We start from the raw sequence: 23,949 nt of genomic DNA, 5'->3' as shown, positions 1-23,949 counted from the left end.
AAAATGCAGTGGGAAATATATTCTTGATATAAAATAGAATCAGGGTCTTTTCATTTTCTTGGCCTCTCCCAAGAAATCTGTCAATGGACTTGCATTAGCTGCAAGTTAAGGTACTTGGACACAGCAGGGTTAAGTCTGTTTTATATTTGTTATCAATACAAAAGGTTTAGGAAGTTGCTGGACCTCTAAACTGGCCATTGACAGGGTCCTCACAAACATATTTTCTTAGCCACAGTTGTGTTGGTCTTTTTCTCAGTCCCTCCTAAAGTGCCTGGTGTAAAACTAGGGGTGAATGAAATACAAGTGCTGACTTATCTAATAATTTCTAATTTTTATATGGTCTGAAGCTTTTCCCAGATCAATGGAGCTTACTTGGAAAAAGTACAGGTTTATACTTGGTCCAATTTATTTACGATGTATTAACACTGGTAATAAAATGACTTTTGTATTTTCTAAATTTCACTGTATCTTAAGTCCTAAGTAGGTTATATCTGCTCATTAATGTCCAATATACATTGCAGAGATGCTAAGTCAATGAAAACAAACTGGTTTGGGAATATAGTTTAGGAATAGAGGCATTTTCATTTAATACAGAATGAAAATAATTAAAACATTGGAAACATCGATACTGATGTCAAGACCTGGATTTGTAAAGTGGAAAATAGGAATGAGTTGGTCATGAAGTATGAAGAAAATTGGAAGGATTTTTTTTTCATTTTGGCTTGGGGATTTTGGACAAAGATAAAGAAATTTAACATAAAATTCTTATGGTAACTATCACTCAGGTGAGCAGGAAAAGTGAACAATATCCCCAAAAAGGGTATTATGAAATACTTGTGAAAAGAAAAAGATACTGACTTTGTAACAGCATAGACTGACTCTTGCAACAAGTAGCTCAAAAAGTGTGCAACTATTTTCTAGAGGCTGAAGATTTCTGTTACATGGTGACACTTTTACTGTCCACTAGCAGAGCATGACATTACCACAGAAATGGTAGTGCTGGATTGAAACAACAGAATCAAAGAAGATTCTGATTTATGAACTGTGAAACTGAAGCCAAATAAGAATCAAAAAACACTAAATAGAGGAAAAGTTTTGAAATCTTGCTAGTCAGAATAAATGTTTTTGCAGTTCATTCTGCTAACATGCACAGTACATTTAGAGAAAGTTAATTTGATCTTGATCCTTTCACAGATAAGTAGAGGGGGAACCAACACAATAATATTCACTCCTGGGACTAATTTTATTTTTTACTTTATCTCATAAATACCTTATAATTTAAATGTATTTTTCTTTTTGGTGGTCAAGTGTTTAAAAATAAATTATGGTGCTTCTTAAGAATAAATGTTCAATCAATAACAGTTTTCAGTTTATATTATACTTTTTTCCAAGAACCTAATGAACCTGGGCATGAGCTGGTCACAACAACCCCAGGCCTTGCTACAGGCTTGTGGTGGCTGGAAAGCCTTCCAGAGGAAAAGGACATGGGGGTGCTGCCTGAACATGAGCCAGAGTGTGTCCAGGTGGCCAAGAAGGCCAGTGGCATCCTGGCCTGGATCAGCAATAGTGTGGCCAGCAGGACAAGGACAGTGATTGTCCCTCTGTACTTGGCACTGGTGAGGCCACACCTCAAGTGCTGTATCCAGTTCTGGGCCCCTCACTACATGAAGGATATTGAGGGGCTGGAGCGTGTCCAGAGAAGGGCAATGGAGCTGGTGAAGGGTCTGGAGCACAAATATTTCAGGTAGTGGCTAAGGGAGCTGGGGTTGTTTAGCTGAAAGAAAAGGAGGTTCAGGGGAGACCATGTTGCTCGCTATAACTACCTGACAGGAGGTTGTAGCCAGGTGGGGGTCAGTCCTTTCTTCCAAGTAACAAGACAAGAGGAAATCGCCTCAAGCTGCACCAGGGGAAGTTTAGCTTGGATATTAGGAAATATTCTTCACAGGATTGGTTGTTAAGCATTGGAAAAGGCTGCCCAAAGAAGTGGTTGAGTCACCATCAATCGAGGTGTTTGAAATATTTAGAGGTGGCACCGAGGGACATGGTTTAGTGATGAACTTTGCAATATTAGGTTAAAGGTTTGACTTGGTAATCTTAGAGGTCTTTTCCAGACCTAACTTTCTATTATTCTATGATAGTTCTGCCATTTTAATGGCTTAGAGCACTGTGGAAACAATGACTTTGTAGATGCTAGAGAGGAATAACAGGATCTCACTAAAAAACACAGAAAAGCAAACTGATCCATACATAGGTTGAATACTGAGAATGCATTCATTATATCTGCTACTGAAGAATTATTAAGGGAAGAGATAGACCATCTGTGAATTTAGACATACCCAGTTTCCTTTGTGAATAAGCATAGATTTCTGTAGCTGAAGATCATTTTTGTGCACAAATACCAGAAATAAGTTACAAGTACAGTGTATCACTGCAGTCATCTTCTATTAATCTTAGGTATTTTTTAAAATATCAGTTAGTGTGAATTTTTTTTAAGAGAACATCTTAGACTTCAATAGTAGAACTACTGTACCACAACTAATGATTCTACTGTTCTTTGAAGTGTCTTTATGTGAAAAACAAAAGTACAGTTTAATTCTAGATTCAGAAATTATTCATTTACCTTGCTAGAAATTGCCTTTCTTTGTCTGTCTTCATTAGAAAAAGTAGAGAAACAACATGTCTCTCTTACTGACTGCTGTATATCACTAATCTGTTAGAGATATTGTCTCCATCATTTATGTATTTGCTGGAGGCTTTTCCTCAGGACAGGTCTTTAGCTGGTTCTCTGTTAAAGAGTATTTAAATCCCGTTCTATCCCATGTGATCTATACAATAGTTCTTAACTCTATTGTTCACGTTATTAATTTCACAGAACATTAAAAATTTTCTTACCAGAATAACTCAGATTGCTATTTTTAAAAGTAAAGTAGTAACATCATCAACTGACTTTTTTAATACATTTTAAATATTCTTTCCTTATAAAAACTAATAGACTGTAACAGTATTCTATTTCTGAATTGATTTTGGTTTTAAGAAAGCAGACCTAACATATAGAGTACACACAATCCAGTATTTCCTCTTATACACTTAAATGTACTGAGCTTTTTGATTTCATAATCAAAGTGATTTTAAGAACACAGGTTTTCACATGCAATATATTTTATACAATATATGCATATTAATAAGGAGTAAATATACTAGCTATCACAAAGGAAGCTTAGTGAAAAACAAACACTGTAGGTTTAAAAAAATATTTTACTGAACTTCTTTTCCTCTCTATGGATGAATATATGATGTGATTTGAACGCAGCAGCATAAGGTAACATAAGCAAACATTTTTATCTAAGCTAAAATTCCTAAAATTTCTTGGGTTTAGATTTTCAGGCCAGAAGGGAACACTTATTTGACCACAAAGAGACCACTAATTTGACCTCTTCTATGTCTTAAATGATCAATATTTTGTTTGAAGTCTATGAAAAACACAGATTTCAGTTAAATCAAGCCCTTCTAATTCTTAAATGTTTTCCTATGATATGCTTTACTCTGGTCACCTCTTCCTAAACCCACAGCATTGGTGGGCAGTTTATATATACACTTCATTCTTTCTGGAAAACCCCATCCAGTACTTCAGTAAAAAGCTGAAAATAAAAGGTGGGTAGAGATTCACTTCTGACCCTGCTAACCCTACATCGCAGGTCTTGAGGTAATGCCCAGGACTGTGCAAGGAGCACAGACATATGAGGTGTAATTCACTCTCACCTCAAAGATCTTTTTATCTGCTAGATACCTTTTCACCACTCTGTTATTTGAGACATGTCCCAGAAAATAGAGAAATGAAAATAATTAACCAGTTCTGTAGTGGGAGAAAAATGCTGTTAGGCACTTTACATTGCATCCAGAAACCTGAAGACATAAATTTTATTAAAGTCATCATACTGCAGCAGATATGATGCAAGCAGTCCTTTTCTCTACTGAATAAAGGAGGAAGATGCAAAGAACAGGACAAGCAGTATAGCAGTCTTGTTTACTCAGACAGTGCTGTGTGAATTCTGTACCCTGTAACTCCTACTTAGTAAGAAGGAAGCTGGCTTTCTACTTTATCCCACGTGAATCCCTTTCAGTCAGAGTTATCTGGAGGCAGGGAGATGCACCTCTTCTGAAAGCAAATAAGCTTTTTCTCCCTGAAGGGCAGGATGGAGTTTGCAGAGTGTCTGCAGCAACAGTGCAGACTGAGAAAACCCTGGAGAAAAAAGGGCAGTCTGCCTGCTATAGGTGGCCAGCACTAAGGTGAGCCTTGTAAGGCCATGGAAGAAAGGAGATTTTGTTTAGGACTAACTGTGTCTGGTAGAAAAAGTATTCAAGTTAGAGAATAAATTTGTCTTCAAGGCTTTTATTTAATCACACTTACTGCTATATTTTCATTACTAAAAATAGTAACATTTTAAGAAGCTAGTTATCTTGTGTGCTAAATAAAGTCTTTCCTTAAAGAAGGGCGTCATGTCTGTTTGGGTAAGTCACTCTAACAAAAGGGAGAAAATTCAGAATGCCTTCAAAGGGACACCTTTGGCTTCAAAAGGCTTGGTTGTTTTTTCCACATTTAAACCACTTTATTCTTCTTCTTTCTTTTTTTTGGCTCCTCACTAATGATTCCAGGGCTCATATAGAGTCTTTTGCCTAAGCTGCCAGTCAAACCATGCCTATAACTATATAAGAAATGCCAGTGAGATCATCCAGGCTCCACAATATCTGCTATACATATTCACAGCCCTCCACTAACTTCAGAATTTCTTTAAAATGTTAGGTTGAAGCTTGTCTTCTTAAAATGATCAATTTAATTTTCTTTCCAAAGCAGAATTTCTATCAGTAAACAATCATGGGGTTATACTGCTGATGCTACGTCATGATACTCCTTTTGAACCGTCTCAGTCTGGCATTGCCAAACATGGCAGAACACCTTTTGCCATTCTGGAGTCACGACAGCAATTACTTTCTTCATTCAGCCAGAACTAAGATTTCAAGGAGAAAGGAATAGTGGAAATGGACAAAGCCTAGAAGTTATATTAGAAAAATTTGACATTAATATTTTCATATCTTGCACTTAGTTTTCAGAAATTGAGGGTAGTGAAAGTAGACCTTCTGCTTACATAGCTGTCTGAGTACAGGAGAAAAACCTTAACCTGCACTGATCAAGCCTTCTAAAAAAAACCAAAAGTTTAAAACTTAGTGCACTTTTTTGCAGCTAGATAATGTTATTTTATTTTGTATCAATGCGATGTTAAAAAAAAAAATCTTAATGGAAATCAAAACCCGTTATGAAATCGAAGCTTAAGATGTTGCACATATTTTTTTAATTTTCCAGACAGGCTATCTTTCACAAACTTCTTATGAATCAATAGAGAATAAACAACTGCCTTTTCGTGGCAATGTCATTGAATGCAATGGATTTAATTATACTAAATTGGTCATAATAACAGTTAATAGTGATTTAATACCACCAATTAGTTTGAAACAAACTGTTGTTTTACAGCCTCTTTTTAAGATAAAAGCTTACTTAGTCATGCCACATCTTGGGTGCAAATCACAGTCTACACATTCTCAGAACTCTACCATCAAAGCAGACACTCAGACACTAAAATTTAGAGTCATGCAAGTGACAAGTCTGTGGTGTATAGTGATGTTTTCTTGCTCAGACTGTTTAACTTAAAAAAATGCTAAAAATGTTTCTGTCATAGCTACTTTATTTTGCTTTGGATCTCAAAAGAGATCATTAGTGTCACTTATAAGAGTGAAAATTTTCTACTTTATCTTCTGAAACAACTTATCGCAAGGACAGAAACATAAAAACAGTAAAATAGGGCTCTAATAACCGGCCAATAACAATACATCAGACTTTGTTCTGCATTATTTTCTATGGAGCATCAAAGGGTACTTATGGATACTAAAAGTGGCCTCAGTGTTCTATGGCTGCTTTGGCCACATGTCGTAAGCACAGAATTTACATTAAGGAGAACACAGATAGGCTATAGAGACTCTTACCTGCAGAGTCAATGTAAATATGAATTCCCACAGTGTAACTATCTTCTTATTAGAAACATTCTTTAAGTTTCACTTCAAATTACAGTGTTGCAAGTCTAGGTCCAACTCTACTTTCTACTGCCTGAATACTTGAGTATAGTACTCTAATTTGAGCCAAGCTTTTCACTAAGTGACACTTTACTTACATCTAACTCAAGTTTAAATACGTGCATATAGTTTTCTAAGTTTAATTTCCGCAAGTAGTATCTGTGGTTGCTATGATGTGAGCAGCAAGAAACTAGAAGCAAGAAACTGCAAAGACAGAAAGGGCCAGAGGAATAGATAATGTTTTTTTTCTTTAGCTATATCTACAGTAGTAAATTAAACTAAAATTTTGAAGTCTGGTCTCTGGACTGAGGCCAACTGGCAGGTCCCAGATCATGTCTTTAAAATCACTTACGGTAAAACAGTTTGGTGACGTGAGTTTGAAATGATTCCTGAATTGCACTAACAAGAGAACTTTATGAGTTTCAGAATTGGAGCTAGTTCCTAACTTCCATGGTAACTGTAACAGAAACAGTGATGACTTTGTAAAAATAGGGATGATTCCATGCCAGGATTTGAACTCAAATTGTGGACCTATTTAGTGTAGTAGTGTAACTTCTGTGAATAGGAGGTGCCGTATTTATTTATTTATTTATTTCTTAGAATACGAAACAAAGTTTATTTTCTCCCCTCCTTGCATTATAAATTTATATCATTATCTTCATTGTTCTTATTTGTTTAGTTAAATCATAGTTAAATCTAGGACCAGACCAAGAAATCAGCTTCAGGCTCAGGAAATACAAGTCTGCTGTCAGAGCGAATGAGAAAAAATATGTTGTTGACTAATTAGTTAATCTGCAACATGAAAGTGTGTATTACCTGGTGTCTCAGTAGGGCAAAATCAGCACCAATGGATGAGAGCAGTCTACAATTATGCATCTTACTGCAGAGTGAAAATGTAATGGCTGTGAGTGAACTGGTATATGTTCTATCTAAGTAAATCTACTGCAGGTAACAAGAGATTCTGCCCTATTCTGTAAATATTACTAGTATGGGATTGCAGGGGTATTCTTTGCTGAAGGAAGGTGTCTCAGGATTGTAGGATTGCAGAATTGTAGGGTGATTCAGGCCAGAAGGGACGTCAGGAGGTCTTTAGCACAACCTCCTGCTCAAAGCAGGGCCAGACAAGGTCAGAACAGGTTGGTCAGGGCTTTATTCAGTCAGATTTTGAAAACCTCTAATGCTGACACCTGCAAAACTCTCTGAGTAGAGAGGTCCAGAGGTCCCATTCCTAAATTCGTCTCAAACACCCTTGAAAAGCCTTAAAGATTTCAAAACAAGTGCTAGGTCAAAATTGATCCCACCTTTTAAATGTGCATTAATAAAAAGTATCTCTTGATTGTAGTGACAGTAGGTTTATTGTTTTGTCATAGTTTTACAAAAATAAATGTTGTACTGCAAGGAGCAGTTTAAGCATGAAACCAGAAAATGTAAACCTCTAGATACTGAGTGAAAAGCAAGTTGTATTTTTTTAAGCTAAGAAATCTATAAATAATAATTAAACATAATTAAAGTGAAATATGTTGTCAGCTTTAATTAAACAATTGCCTTCAATAAAATTGGGGAAATTGGGAAATTTTTTATAATATATGATAACTAAACTTCTTTACTTCTGGTGGTTCACAACTCGTGTTTGGTATAAATGTTTCAAATATCTTGTTGCTTTTGTTTAATATACTGAATGCTAATATTACAATCTAAACAGTTCAATGGTATCAGTGAATTATTTATTGTTGTTTAGCATGGTCACATTCAAGTGAAATTTCTAGAGACAGGTGAAAGTTTCAGTCTTGTTTCTCGAACAAAATATTTTCCTTTCCTATCAGAAAAAAACAGGTTAAATAATTTTTATTCCCCACAAGGCTGCATAGCATAACTGACACAACACTTTTTCTGAACATCCTCCTTTCCCTCCTCCTCTTCCCTTTGTTTTGTTACCATTTTACCATTTTATGATAATCCTAAAAATGTCATTTTATCATCACTGTAAAATGTCAGAAAGTGAACATATTATGTAAAGGGACTTGGATTTCATACAGACATTGCCATATTTAGGGACTATTATATCAACAGTTATCAAATTATTGTCTGACCTTTCCATCCTTCTAACCCATGAGGCATTGAGCAATGGATTTAGTAGCGTTTAGACAGAATTCATCTTCAGGTTATAATTAATAGGCCAGTATTTAATCACTACATTTGTGTGATTACAAATGAGGAAACTGTGAACTATTACTGCTAGCTTGGACTGAGGCACAATTACTGGTAGCTTACCCAGCAAAAGTGCTTCAGAGTTGCTGTATGTATTTCCACATTTATAATTATGCAAAAAGCCCTGTCGTCTTACTTGACCTTTAAAGCACCCAGTGTGCTGATTGTAGAAAAAGTATTTTAAAATCCTGATGGAAAATTCATAGAGTGCATATATGACCCAGTGATTGTATCATCAGCAAACGCTAAAAAATAATGGTTTAAAGTCATTATTCTAATTTGGCCAGACCCTGCTAGATTCAATCAAACACAATCAGAGGTGCATGGCTGACATTCTAACAAGCTTAGGGCAAAGGCAGCTCATGCTTTGAATTGTATTAACTTGTTTTCTGACACCAAATACTGGGAATTAATTTCATTTTTTTTTTTTTAATGTATGCACACAAAAATAATTTTACATATCAGTCATATAAGCTGTTAAGGACAAGCTAAAAAATATATCTAAAGCTAATGTGAAAAGAACTACATCAATATGGTGTTTGTGTGGTAGAATTACATACATGGTCATGTAACTACTTACTACATTAACATCTCAGAACCTGCAGAAGAAATAGTAATTAAGAGAAAAACAGAAGAGAAGTTGTTTGAGCAGCTGTACTTCACTTAACACATCTGTTAAATAGTTAAAAAGAAAAGCCTGTCAATCCCTCCCTGACCCTCTTCCACTCCATCTTAAGAATTATGCTGTATTAAAACAAGTCTGATTTAACATATTTCTGAAATATTATCTTATTATTATGCTTTTATTCATAATTACAATATCATTTTATCAAGAAAAGAAGAAATTTTAGGTATTTTTAAAATCATATTTTTTCCTTTGAGTCTCACTGCCACTCTTTTCTGTAGAATGATATATACAAAATGTCACACTGACTTTTACTGAGCACTAGTAAAAATTTCTTGACCATTGCAAATAGAGCTACAGAGAATGATTGTGCCAGTTACACACATTATCAGCAAACCTCCTTTGTAAGCCATTAATGAAAAAGGCATGCTGCAGAACCTTCTGTGTGTGCTTAGACATACAGCCATTGTATAATATCCAAAAAACATGGTAGGAAAAACATTTCTTTCCTTGATTCTAGATACATTTAGCTCCTTTTTCACATTCATGTTAGCTATTAATTATCAAGTTCAAAAAAAATTGAGGGGAGAACAAAAAAAATCCCCTGCATAGATCCATTAAGATGCTAGTTTTCAGTCCACAGAATCAAAACCCCAATTTATTTCTTCTTCATTCTTGATTTTAGCCACAAACCAAAATTTTTTATTCTTCATCTGAAGTTATTTGCTATAGGATGGACAAGCCACTTTGCATACACAAATATTTATAGGCCTTTCTTTAAATACATATCACTATGTTTGCATACTGTTCTGAAAGTATCTCACAACAGAATTACATGGAAAACATAAAGAACTGTTTGCAAATGTTACTAACGTTAACTCTCCATTCTCTCAGTTAAAAACACATGGAGGACTTTATGAAATAATATCTGAGAATCCATATATTACTATCTGACAGAAAATAGTTAAGAAAACTTTTTATGCTCTTTTTTGCAAGAATTTTCAGAAGGTAATTTTACATTGTCAGAGATAAGCTGAATTCATACTTTACCTACTGCATCCTACCCAAATTGCTTTTACAGAGCTGTGGGTTGTTGGTTTGTGGTTTGGGGCTTTTTTTGTTTTGGGTTTTTTGCGTTTTTTTATATGTACTACTTTCACATAGATTTTTTGTGACACCCATATTACAAAGGTACTTGAATATCTTTAAATATAGAGCTGATTGAACTCTCATTTGTTTCATGTACAGAGAGAAAGATAGGCTGGAAGAAATTCCTCCATGAGAGACTGGTTTAGTTCTGATATTTCTTTACTGTCCTTTCTTACATGAAGATAAAGTGATTGCTGCCAGTTGGTCATTGGAATGCAAATGACCTTTACATCACTAAAAAAAAATTGAAAGAAACCAAATTTTTTGCCTGGTACCTTCTGTTTGTTGTTGAGAATTTATGCACGTTGTTAACAGCAACACTTTTAAGAGGATATGTGAGTGGGGGAGGGTAATGGGAATGTATATATTAATTTCAGGGCCTAATATTACCAACTTCAGCTTTAGGAATGATGCTTTTGAAGATAAGTATTACAGATTGTTATAGTAGCTCTGCACTTTCTAAAATGCAGCTTGTTTTAAATTGCTTTAGGGGTTTGTATTTTGTGTGTGTGATGAGAAAGAACGATATTTAAAATATTTCAGTTCAATAGATGTATTTTTTTCAAATTACAAAGTCTTCTTGGTATTGATAAAAATTGTCTAACTCTTTTTATTCAGTCATTTGTGTGCTTTGGCTTTTTTTAGCAATTGCAGTGCCCAGATTTACAATATGGCTTTATTTTAATGGAATTTCAAACCCCAAAGACTTGTCAAATAGCTTGTTAAATAGCTTCTTTTATATTTATAGTTCTATAATATAAAACAGCCATTTACTTTATTTTCTTTCCTTGTTGGTTTACTAACAACCTAATTAATTTGTCAGATAGACAGTAATGTAAACAATATGTGGTGGTAAAATGTGCCTATTTCTGAATTTGTGCAGGCAGGGCATGGTACCATGTGAAGCAGAAATGTCAGTCCTGAAGATATCTTCAAATACAAGTATAACCAGAAATATCTGGTCCAGTTCTTATTGGCTTGAAACAGGATCCATATTTGTTGGTGGTTTGCCTCATCGTTATGCAGCAAAACAGGTATTTTTTATTATTATTATTTATTTTTATTTAAATTTGTATTATTTTTAGGACTGGCATGTTGAATATTATATAACTGAAGAGATTTAAAACATGCAAAAAATAAAAATTACTTACAGCTTTTTAAGAGTTGCATCTAAGGGATGAGTATAGTCCCTTGCAGTGTATTTCTCATGTGGGGAACAAAAGTGAACAAAAAGAGCATTATGGTCTAAATTCATTATCTGAAATCCTGATTGTCTTGATTAGTCAGAGTAAAGAAGCAAATATGATCAAATTTAGAGAAGGTACCTGTTACCTCAGGTGCTAGTTCTGTGAAGACGTGAAAAGTATTAACTGCAATCTGTTTCAAAATGAAGGAGGCTCTGTTTACATCCTGTGCTGGCATAGACAGGTACGTGTAAAAATAGACCAGGCAAGAGAAAGCTAACCTGTGAAAGTGCATTAATGAATGAGAGATAGCACAGGAGCTTGAATTTGTCAGCATCTGTATGCAGCTCAGGTAACCACGGAATGCAGGGATGAGAAGTAATATGCAGTGGGGCTTGTACAGAGCAAGGGAAGAAGAATACCCACAGGGTCATGCAGAGAGTTGGAGACAAGGATTTTGGGGTAGAGTAGTCACAATAACAGATACACATCACTTAAGTGATTTCCAGTATTTTTTTTTTTTCCAAATCAGGATGAGTATAGTTAGGAACTTCTATTCCAGTTTATGAGACTCAAATTCTTCATGCTAACACAGATCAAAGACTCAGGCCCTGTAATTCATTTGAGACTGGCACCATACACCCAGGGCACACTCAGCCCAGCTCCCAGCAGCATGGCCATTGTGCAATGCAGCTCGCAATGCAGCTGGCTCAGCCTTCTGCATCTTGTCAGGTGTCAGAGTATGGAGAGCACCTCTGCATCTAAGGGGCTATTGTCATAGCTATGTATAAATTTTTAAAATTATATTGTTGACATAAGATGCCGGTGGCCTCACTAGTCATAAAACTCCAAGTCAGTCTCAGACTTTCACTTATCTAAAGCCAACCTGTGTTGCTACCTGGACTATTTAACTCTCTTGTGTCGTTCCCAAATGTGTTTCCAGAATGTAAAACTGTTCACCATTACATAACAAAGACTATCTGTGAGTGTTTGTATGTTTTCCACATGTGGAGAAATAAATTACACTGTTAGTGCTGAGTTGGTGTAGTGCAGATCTCATTTATCTGAACAGGGATCTTTGGATTCGTGTCACCCACAACTGTAGCAAAGTTAGTCTGCAGGGGTTTTGTTTCTCCAATGCACTGTAAAAACTGGACATACGTAGTCCAGTTTTCACATTTTATGCTGTACTTTCAGGTAGGCTTCACCCTGTGCAATTGATTTAACCTTTTTATTTCTGTTCCATTCTTCAGTAAGTGAAGGTCATCTTATCATGAGGAAAATAGAGTCATTTCAAGCACAGGCGTGTTTTTGATGCTGCTATAATGTAGCATTTCTAGATTGCTTTCACCTTATAATAAATTGCACAGTAATCAATGCTGTGACAAGACTGTTGAAATCCACCTTAAAAGTTCTTGTGAGTAGGTGCTTTTTAGGTTGTAAAATATTCAGCAAAAAAGTGTATTTCTAAGTAGCTCATACTGACATTAAAAGAACACATCAAGCAATATTCATAGTTATACAACTTTTCCCTTAATTCAAATGTTCATACACAAACTGTACTTTCATCTGGAATATTTTATCCTGAGTTGTATATAGAATTTTATTTACTACAGAAATGTATCTTCAAGAAATATTCTATACTAATGAGATATATGAAAATTATATTTTCAGTGTTTAAATGACCTGTCTTCTAGAAGTGAAGAGAAATTTTTGGGGGATACCCCAAAGAATTTATAGTGAAGGCTTAGAGAAGTTCAATTGATGTAGTGTTTTTTGGAGCAGGTAAAGAAGCAATTTATTTGAGGAATATAGTAGTAATGTGTATATGAGAATGAATTTTGAGATGATAAATAGCTCTTTAATAGCTGAAGGCCAAATAAAATCCATAAAAATAAATTTACCTTAGGGAAGTTCAAATAGGTATGAAATGCAATGGTTTAAAGGTAATTTACTGCTAAAAAATGTGCCTGCATGTGTTAGATTGTCATATCAACATGGGCTTTCTTTTTTTGAGAATGTTGCAGTTCAAGTCTATTCTTAATGCAGGATTAATAGGTGAGATGTTGCAGTTCATGCTTGTTATCTAAATTAGGTAATAGATGTGGGACATGTACAAGTGCTTAAGCTGGTGATACTTAACCTCTATTAGTACTTGGAAAGCATATATTCCTATAACTTCCCCAAAAAGGCAAAAATATATCCTCTACTCTCAGTGTCCTCTCTAGTTTTCCAGTGAGCTTTCTTGCAGCTTTCTTTCTGTTTGAGATTACATCAGCCTTTTATTTCACTTAATTTTCTTTACTTATTTGAGATTTTTGTGTTCATTTTGATCTTAGCATCTCATTTTGCTTAAGTTTTATGTTTTTGTGGCTTTAGGGAAGTTCAATTTTCCTTGGCTTCCATGTCAAAGTCTGTAGGCTACAAGACAAATATAGTCTATAAAGGCTGGGTTTTTCCTTTTTGTCAGGGAATGGAGAACTGCCTGTCCAAGTACTCTTTATGTGGGCTTTTCAATCTCAGCAGTAGGAAACCACTCCAGAAAGTTTCTTTCCCATCAGTTTAGACCCAGGCAGTCAGTCTTCTATTGTAAAACGTTCATCATCCCTGAAAGAGAACAGGTCTGTTTCTGACCTTCGTCCTGCAGTTTGCTTCAAGGGAGATTTCTGCTCCAGCTGAGACTCAGCTTTTTCTGACAAGTGCTCTGATCACTCTTGGAGTCAAGTTGGATAATGACCCTTGTGATATCCACAGTCTTCACCTAATAATACATTGTCTTGCTTTAGGTCCTTCTCTCAAAGGAGTAGTTCACTTTGCTGTTGGCTCTCCTACCTTCCCATACCGTGGAAGTTGCAGAGAACAGTGACTTCAGACCCCAGGCTCCTTCAGTTTCTAACAGGAACTTCTAGCTGCCAGAAACTGTTGACATTGGAGTCCCATGTTACTGGAATTGGCTCGTGTTAAATGATTAATTTCTAGGCTAGATTCCTCTTCCTTCCATTTTGATTGAAGTTTGAGATGATCTATGAAGCCCTGAGGGTAAAATACTGTCTCCTGATGATTTCCTACACATTTTCTTAATCGGATCTCAAATATCCGGGCATTTTTTCCACATATTTCCTTTTTTTCCTGTGTTATTATTTAGTATTCCTTAGAGACAGAATGCCCTCAATAGGTAAGGCAAGGTGCAACAATTCTACTGATTTCCCTAGTTTTTGCCACAGCTCTCTTCAGGAGATCAGAGCCTTGCCCTCAAGCAGTGAGGTATTTAAAAGAATATCTGTAACATCTGGGGAAGCAATGCCATAATACCAAATAGATTTCTTCGCTATTCAGAAGATATCAGACCTCCCAGATCACAGTCCTAGTGTCTATGGTTGGTGGCAAGAAACACTAGAGCAAGATAAAGTTATGGACTACTCAAGTAAACCAGACATATAAAGTGCCATGGATTCAGAAGGATGCTTACAAGCATGCACCCCTGGCTGATGTTATCACGAGGCCACTCTCCATTACCTCTGAAAGCCTAGAGTTGATGACAGGGAAAAAGACAAATGTGAAGTCATGTTCATCTTCAAAAAGCCAAGGAGGAAGATTGTTGGGGTCCCTCCCCTGCCGTGTAGCCCTGGGAGAGGGGCCCTGAGGGCACAGACACGGGGTTTCCCTGCCCCTGCTCAGCCTCGTTCCCATTGGTTGGTTTGTGTTCCCTGCGCGGGCAGAAGGACCCTTGGTCCCGTGACTGGAACAGTTCCTGGGCAGAGCTCCGGCCATGCGGCTGGAGAAATAAACATCTCTGAAACATCTAGCAAGAATCTGCCTGTCCATATATATTTCCTTTCCACGGGACTCCTGGTCTGATATATGCGTGTTGCAGGATCCCCACTGCAACAGAAGATGGGTAAGCATGAGCTAATCAGGTCAATGTCACAACTATGTTCTTGAGACAAATACAGAAACAAAAGGACAAGCAGGTCCTTGGGAGCAACCAGCATGGATTTACCAAAGGGAAACTCTGCCTGACCCATGTGCTTACATTCCCTGTTGAGATGACTGGCTCTGTGGGCAAGGGAAGGGCAGTGGATAATCCTTCCTTTGTGTCCCAGAGTTTCACTCCCAACTCCTCCATCTCCTGTCTCTGAGTGGCACAGGAAGATGGGAAATGGAGGTTATAATCAGACCATAACAGTTTGTCTCTTCCACTTCTTCCTCTTACACATCTACAGTCCTCTTAGCTATCCACAGGCCAAAGATGGAAAAAGTATTTGACTTGGTGTGAATTCTGAAGGATCTGAAGAAATGGGTAGCAAACAAGGTAACAAATACATGCACTGAAACAACTTGAATGAATTCATCCAAGTTCAAGCACTGCAATCTGTTTCATGTACAGCAAGAAATGGTTTCTGTGACTGTAAACTGTTCTTTGCAAAGTTTAGTGGATTCATCTGACAGTGTACGAAGGCATTGCTGAACAGTCAGAATGAAAGCTAAACTATAAATAGCTGGCTGGCAGACATCTTGTCCTGCTGTCTCTACACAGCGAAAAAAATCCCCCTCAGTTCTGGGCCAGCTTTGTTTATTACTTATTTTTATATTCTATCCTATTTCTTTGATAAAGAATATGATGGGAATACCTCAGACTTGCCACAGGTAAATGGCAAAATCAGCTAAACAGTTAAACAGCATCATCTTTTTAAAACATTGGGGTTTTAAAACTGTTAATGATCACTGTTTTTTAAGACATAAAAATCAACAGCAAAGGAAGAGAAACCAAATTACACACAGAAAAAAACCCTTTTTGATCAGAAGTTGAAAAAAGGTATTATTTTTGAAATCTCAAGGCATGTTTCAGAATAATTAATTTCATGCTAGCTTTAGTATTGTTAATTGTTTACAATAGCTTTTTCTCTGCAGAGAAGATTGGTACACTCAAAGTGAAATTAAAGATTGTTTTCAAATACGTACAGCAGCAGTTGATTGCAGTAATACTGTTATTTCTGCTGCTATAATTGCTCCAGTAATTTATATTTCTAGACTTAATAGTATTTTAGTATTGAGAATTTGAAATGTCATTATATCTTCATATTCCTTTTCAACTGAAGCAGTTCTCTATAATTAAACTTTGCAAGTATTAAAACAGGGAAGTTTCAGAAGGAAAGGAAGCTTCTGTACCAGGAGAGTAGTCTTCTAAATAAAGATAAAAGATTAGGTGGAATGTGTGCAAATATATACGTGGGCATCAATATGTTACCAATGGGGAAATGGCAACAGATAATTGAGTGATATGCTCAGGATCATAGTGTGTTAATGTTGTAACTAAGGTGAGATGGAAATCATTATACACCTAAAGACTCAGACTAGGAGACCATAATAGTCTAGTGGACTTGTATTTTAAATACAAATATGTAAAATACACTGTGCAGATGTAAGAACACATATAGTTTTCCTATGAAAAAGAGATAATGTGATATCACGGCCCTATGTACCTCTCAATTTTAAGATATTCTCAAGTATGTACATATGTAGATAAAAATGTTTTAAACATTTTAATAACCAACTGCTAAAACATACAAAATTACATTCTTTCTCTTTTAATAACTCATCCACAATTCCATGGCATTGAGTGAAGAAATGGACAATGTGAAACAGGTGTTACAAAATATAGAATCAGACCCTTAATTTGGAATGATCCAAAAGCAATTTGCTCTATGTCACAGCTGCTGTGCTTCCATAGACTAAAACAGCAGTAACCCCTCTGTAACTGTCTAGTTAGAAACAGTTTATGATCCATTTCCCTTGCCAGAGCATTGCAAAGCAGTGGGAGAATTTAGTACAATCTGTGCACAGTGTTTTAGATTTGATTATCTGGCATTCACCTTATCTGATAAATCTTGGGCTCTGACAGCATCTTTCACATTATAATTTATAATAATATAATATGTACATGATTCTTTAACATCCTGCTCCAGTAATCATTGGATGTAAGCAAATTACAGTTGTCCTGACCCAATTAATACTCCCTGGGCTGCAGTGTTCAGCCTGAGAAGATTCCTGGGGAAGCCAACAAAGGAAAGAACATCCAATCTGTCACAGGACTGCAAGGCATAATAGACTGTTACATGGCTGCAACTGTTTGCTATAGTGGTATAACCAAGAATGGGTAGTTTGAAACCTTAGAGGGACCAGTTCTTGAACGTCCACACTTTCCTGTTGTTCCACAACATATCTGAAATTTTCACATTTAACTATTAAAAATTATATGTTCTGTAAAATCATTTTCAAGGCAGACTGGTTATAGGGGTTTTTTTTTTCATTAGATCATAAATCTGCCTAGGAATTGTCCAAAGGATATATCATATTTGATATAATTTAAAGAATTATCTGATCCATCAGTTTAAGCTCTAGCTCACAATAGACTAAGTGTAAGCCAGTTACCAAGCATTAGTCTTCCCTCTAGGTATAGTGAAATACAGGTGTTTAGCTTGTAGTAGCTATGCACTAGAGTTTAAGGTTCTGCTGTTGTACAGAAATTGAAAATGAAAATGAGCAGTGTTGACTCTGTCATCCAGATTCTCATCTGGTTTTAGTGCTATGTTGCTGAAACTGTGAGCTGTTCCTGTAACTGTGAGTTGTTCCCATTTGTATCAATTCCAGAATCTGTATTTTTCAAAAAATGGGATGAATTTTTTTGTCCTTATATTTATGCTACTCCCTTTTAATTTGATTTTCCCTACACACATTATACATCTTCTAAGTCTGCTCTGTTGTCAGATTTGTGATTTACAATACTCAGAAAGGGTATTTCAGAGTGTTTGTTGATTTGAAATGAATTTTGGATCCTGAAGAGCATCTGACTTCTTTTTGAATCTTGACATGACAGTCTTGGATCCTGACAAGTATTTACTTTCTGCTGTCCTACTTAGGATATCCTTTGACTCTGTCTTTGCATCACCTGAATGCTTATCTTAATTAAGAGCACCACTTACTGTTACTCAAGTTATTTTATATATTTATGCACTTTTATACACTAAATAAATATTTGTTCCATCACCAAAAGTACTTCAACATGTCAAAATTTCATTGGCTACTGTCACATATTCTGGTACTTGTTCTTCTTTAGATTGATAGGTCATGGTCTACAGGCTCTGTTCTTATATAATTAATTATTACCCTGAAATCAGGGGTCCTGTCTTTCTGCTCAAGAGATGCTTTGCCTGTTCTGAATAGTTTGTTTTGATCAGCACACTTTTTAGCATCAGTACTTCTTACATTGTCAGATAATTTGCGAATGTGTTTAACAGCATAAGACTCAGTGGGCAAGATTTGTTGCATCTAACCAGTGTGTAAACTCCCCTAGTATTGGCAATTTTTGTCTTTTCTTTTATCCAGTTTGTTCACCATCCACCCAAAAAGACCCCTTCCTGTATTTCCCACAATTACTAATTTTATTTAAGAACCTTTGCTTGAGAACAATGTCAAAACGTTTTTGGAAATTAGGTTGGCTCAGGTTTTGGGTGACCCTCTTATATAGGACCATTGAAGTGTTCAAGGGATACTAATAATTAGGGAAGCATAACTTCCTTAAACAAAATTTTAGATTCTTTATGTCATATTGTCCCATGTTTTTGCTACTTACATTCCTTATTACAACATTCTGGAATTTTCTTCTGAATATAGATTTGCTGGGCTTTAGTTTGCCTCAATCATTTTGGCCTTTCATTGTCCCTTTTGAAATGCCAGTATTGTATTTGCTACTTTCCTCTGTATTGTTACAACATGATTTAATTAAAAATCTATATAACATTTTTGCACAATTCCAGACTTCCTATTTTTCACATAATAGAAAGTTTTGATGAGCATAGAAGAATCTTCCCAGGGAAATGGTAGAGTCCCTTTCACTGGAGGTTCTCAATATGGGATTGGACAGGGTGCTAGATAATCTCATCTAAATTCCCTTTTACATGAAAGGTTGGACCAGATGATCTTGTGAGATTCCTTCCAACCTGGGATGTTCTATGGATTTTATGGCTTAAGCACTTTTTTCAGCCTAAAATAAAATATATCCCAGAACATTTTTAAATATGCATAATAGTAGATTTAATTTACAAGATATTACTTTTAAATCTTCACCCATATTTTGGCCTGAAAAATGTTGATTAACCATCTTCTTTATTCTGCTGCTTTGACAGTCAATCTCTCTTTTTTTATTTGTTTTTTTTTTTTTAAAGTTATGCTTGACTTTTTCCTACTTGATCATATGTAGTTACGGAACTCTGTGAGAGTGTTCTTCTGTAACATGCAAGCATTTTTCCCATTGAGCTTTCCAATTGTTTTTATCCTTGCTAGCCTTGTTCTGATGCAGTTAAACCTTCTGGGGGATTTTTAGGTGTGATTTGCTCCCAGGAGAATTCTGAATTTGAGTATATTATAGTCAGTGTTTTTAATGTTTTGGGGGTTTTTTAATAATTATATATTGAAATATTGAAGCATATTCTTTGCCTAGCTTAATGTAAAACCAAGAGTTATATCTCTTGTAGTTTCTCTAATGGTTCCAAGAAACAATTATTTACAGTATCTACAAATGTAGTCCCTTCAGCATATTTTGTCATGATTTCTTACCAGACTGCTTGGGAGTAATTAAACTCTGTTATTACCATCTTTTCTGCCTTACACCTTCTAACCTGCTTTAGGGTTTAACAAATGCTATCATCACCTTGGTGATATATATTATAGCACAAATATAATATTTTTCTTTCTGCATGGAATTTTAGTGCAAAAATTTTAGTGCAAAAATTTAGTGCCAGTTTGTATATATTTATTTGACTACTTTTTTTATATTGCCTTTTTCTGGGGTAGCCTATGCCTTACATGATTTTTGCTCTTCCATCATAGTATCCTAGTGTTTATATTTCTACCATGAAGATGCTTATCATATTCTTATTGTTTTACTACTTTCTTTCCTTTTTAGAATTCAGGTGTTTTTCCATAGGCAGTTACTTTTCTTTTGAAAATAAATAATGGTTTAGTGGTTTGGCAGAAAGAGAGTTGTGCTTACACAAATGTTCATATTACAATTTTTGCAACCTATTTAGTTCTGTCATTTATATTTTGAATGTGAATTTTTGATTTTTTTAAAAAGGTTTTTCCAGGTAAAGAGAAAACTGTAATGGAATTACATCAGTAAACCAGTTTTAATCTAATTTCAATGTACTGTAATTATGTCCTTCTATATAATAGACAGTCTTGCCTAATCCATCGATCGAAAAAGAAATACGTATGAGACTTCATATATTTTGCTGAAAGTATCCAGTGTTGCCCTGTAGGATTCTTTGTCAGTAGTGTGTCAGTAGCCCTTACTATCTAAGAACATGTTCTTGTTAGGTCTTCAAGGCTAGACAATACAGAGAAGTGATATCATCAAGGAAAAGCTAAAACGTTCCTGTAACAGTGTATTGCTGTCTTGTGTTATTCTTTTTAAGTCAATCTGTGTTGAAAAGGCTGCAGATGATTATCTTGGACACTGCAGCATTTGAGATAGTAACTTAGAGGAAAGATGTAAAGGTATCTTTTCAGCTTTATACCGGCTAGCGCTTGTATTTCAATGCCTTAGAAAGCCTCGAGCAGCCTTGAGAGGTAGCACGGGCGATCTAGCACTTTAGTAGCTCTAAAATCGGTACCTGAATCAGCTGCAGAGCAAATACCATCAGCAGAAGCAAAGAGGGAGAAATATAGCTCCCTGCTCGCTCAATTCCCTGCAGTTAGAAGCCTTCAAATGAGACAGACGACCAGAGATGTTTACAGGAAGGTAGCTGAGCTGAGAGAGGGCCTTTGCCTCCCCTCGACCATCTTTTTATTCGGAGAAGGGGCAAGGGGATGACTGGGGGCGGACCCGGGGTGAGCGGCCAATCAGACACTGCTGAAGAGTCTGAGTTACATTTGGCTTTGCCCGCGCTTGGAACAAAAGAACTCGGAGCACATGTCTTTGGGAGGGGGGATGGGAAGCTCAAAACAGGCAGCAACAATTCCCTATTTTTTTTTCTTTAAAGCTGGGTTGTAACTCTTAGTAACTTAAAAGTGCATAGAACAGTAACAAAACAATAGTGCAAAATATAATTGTAATCTATCGTCCCTACAACTCGACAGTACCTAGGATGCCTTTAAACTAGTTCCCCAGTCAAAACTCAGGGGTTTAGTCAGGACATCTATGGTATGGAGTATCAGGACAAAGATTTACAAAATACAGTGCAAAAAACCTGAGTGCAAAACAGTGCAACTTAACTTAAGGGATTAACATAAAGATCTGCAGTAGGGGGTTTACATGAAGGTGCAAAATCAGGATTCTTTTTACGGCGTCTCTTCCAGGAGGCAGTTTTAACCTCCTTAACTTTTGAGGAAGTGACATAAGGTTTTACCCACTTCCCTGGGATCCATCTCAGTCCTTGAGGGGTAGATACACTGGCATACCCACGTCCCCAAGTCACAAGTTTGTACGGTCCTTGGATTTTTTGAGTCTCTGGGTCCCGGATCAGGACTTCTGGATTTTCCTGCAGTTTCTGTCTCCTGGTGTTCTGGAAATGACGATAGATGGGAGGGTTTGGATCCTCAAAGGTGCCATTCAGGAAGTTTATGGTAAACAGTGCTTTGCTGAGTCTGAGGACAGGTGAGTTGAGTTTGGTGGTCCCTGATTGTTGTAGCAGCATTCGCTTGAGGGTTTGATGGGCACGTTCAACAATGCCTTGTCCAGTTGGGGAGTGAGGAATACCTGTAACATGTCGAAATCCCCACTGCTGACGAAAGTTTTTAAACTCCTGGGAGGTGTAGGCAGGTCCATTATCAGTTTTTATCTCCTCAGGTATACCGAGCACAGCAAAAGCTTGGACAAGATGTTTTTCAACGTCCTTAGCCTTTTCACCTGCATGTGCAGAGGCATACATAGCACCAGAGAAGGTATCAATAGAAACATGAACGTATTTTAATCTCCCAAATTCAGGGAGATGTGTGACGTCCATTTGCCACACTTCACCGCTATTAATACCTCTGGGATTGACCCCCATGCCCAGTGATGGAAGCTGTAGCTTCTGGCAGTTGGGACACGTTGCCACTATTGCTTTTGCCTGTGTCCGCGACAGATGGAACATGCGGATAAGAGCGGGAATATTTTGATGGTACATGGCATGGCTCAATTTTGCTTGTTCAAAAACTTGGGGGAGCTTTGGTGAGTCGGCTGATAAAACTATGTCTGCTGGCATAGCCAGAGCATCAGCTCTACGATTACCTTCCGCAATAAATCCTGGCAGGTTTGTATGTGACCTCACATGCATGACAAAATAGGGATGCTCTCTGTGGGAAACCAGATAAATTAATTTTGAGAGTAAATCATAAATTTTCTTGTTTGAGATTTCTTTTAGGAGAGCATGCTCAGCTCTAACAGTTACTCCAGCTACATATGCTGAGTCTGTGACCAAATTAAGGGGTTCTTTGAACCTCTCAAATGCTCTAACAACAGCTGCTAATTCAGCTACTTGTGGTGATCCCTGGATTACCTCGATGTCAGATTCCCACTTTTGCGTCTTTGGATTTTTCCATGTGACCACGGACTTTTTACTTTTTCCTGAGGCATCAGTAAAAACGGTAATCGCATCGAGGGGTTTTCTACTTTGAATCTCTCGAGGGATGAAAGAGAATGGCAGATTAAACATGTCATGTTTTGAGTAATGATTTGAGATTTGGCCTGAGTAACTATCTAATGCAAATTGTAAATTTATATTATTTTGGAGCAGGTGATCTAATGCGTCAGTTGTTACAGGTAAGTAGATGCATGCAAAGTCACATCCTGCCAGGGTGCGGAGCCTTGCTCTACCCTTCATGATAATTTTTGCCATTAGTTCTTGTGGCTGTGTGATGGTTTTAGGAGGTTGGAGTGGAAGGAATACCCATTCAATTATGATGAGGGGTTCCTTCTGCTCTTTGTCCCACTGAAATATGAGGCCATGAAAGCGTGGTACCTTCCCTAGAATGACAAGCTTAAAGGGTAGGGAGGGCTGATACCTGTGTGCTTGTCTGGTGGAAATGAGCTCTTGTATCTTTTTGAGAGACTGCCTTGCCTCTTCTGTCAGGGATCTAGGGGATGCTGGACCGCCTTCCCCTTTTACTAGGTTTGCAATAGGAGCTACATCCTCTGTGGTGAGTCCTAACCAGGACCTTAAATACTTCAGTGTCCCACAGATCTGTTGCACTTCCTCTAATGTTTTTGGGTTATTATTAATGGTGACAGGTGTTGGGGTGATAGAGGTTTCTGTGATTTTGAGTCCGAGGTATTTCCAAGGGCTTGTTCTCTGCATTTTTTCAGGTTGTAATTCAAAGCCCTTGGCCTCTAGGGCCTCAACCACCATGTTAAGTGTCTGCTCGAGATACTGATTATTGGGAGCACACACCAGCACATCATCCATGTAATGCAGGATGATGGCTTTCTCTGCTTTGGCACGGATGGGAGATAGAATTTTAGCAATATACTCTTGGCAGAGAGTTGGGGAATTTTTCATACCTTGGGGAAGCACAAGCCAATGATAACGTTCCATGGGAGTTTCATGATTAAGAGATGGTACAGAAAATGCAAATCGAGGGGCATCTGCAGGGTGGAGTGGAATATGAAAGAAGCAATCT

General features: G+C 36.8%; 1 protein-coding gene across 4 annotated transcripts in view; it reads left to right on the top strand.

The window, feature by feature from the left end:
- The window catches only part of EYS (eyes shut homolog), an 860,563-nt gene that overhangs the window by 585,764 nt on the left and 250,850 nt on the right, over window positions 1-23,949 (top strand). For all 4 annotated transcript variants that reach the window (XM_048297572.1, XM_048297571.1, XM_048297573.1 and 1 more), the window contains one exon: window positions 10,989-11,139. In XM_048297572.1, coding sequence (XP_048153529.1) covers window positions 10,989-11,139 — 151 coding nt within the window. The remainder of the gene's footprint in view (window positions 1-10,988; window positions 11,140-23,949) is intronic.

This window comes from Corvus hawaiiensis, chromosome 3 (assembly GCF_020740725.1).
Source record: "Corvus hawaiiensis isolate bCorHaw1 chromosome 3, bCorHaw1.pri.cur, whole genome shotgun sequence".
NCBI classification, from domain to species: Eukaryota; Metazoa; Chordata; class Aves; order Passeriformes; family Corvidae; genus Corvus; species Corvus hawaiiensis.
Note: the sequence above shows the minus strand (reverse complement) of the source record. Positions and strands in the feature narration are given on the sequence as shown.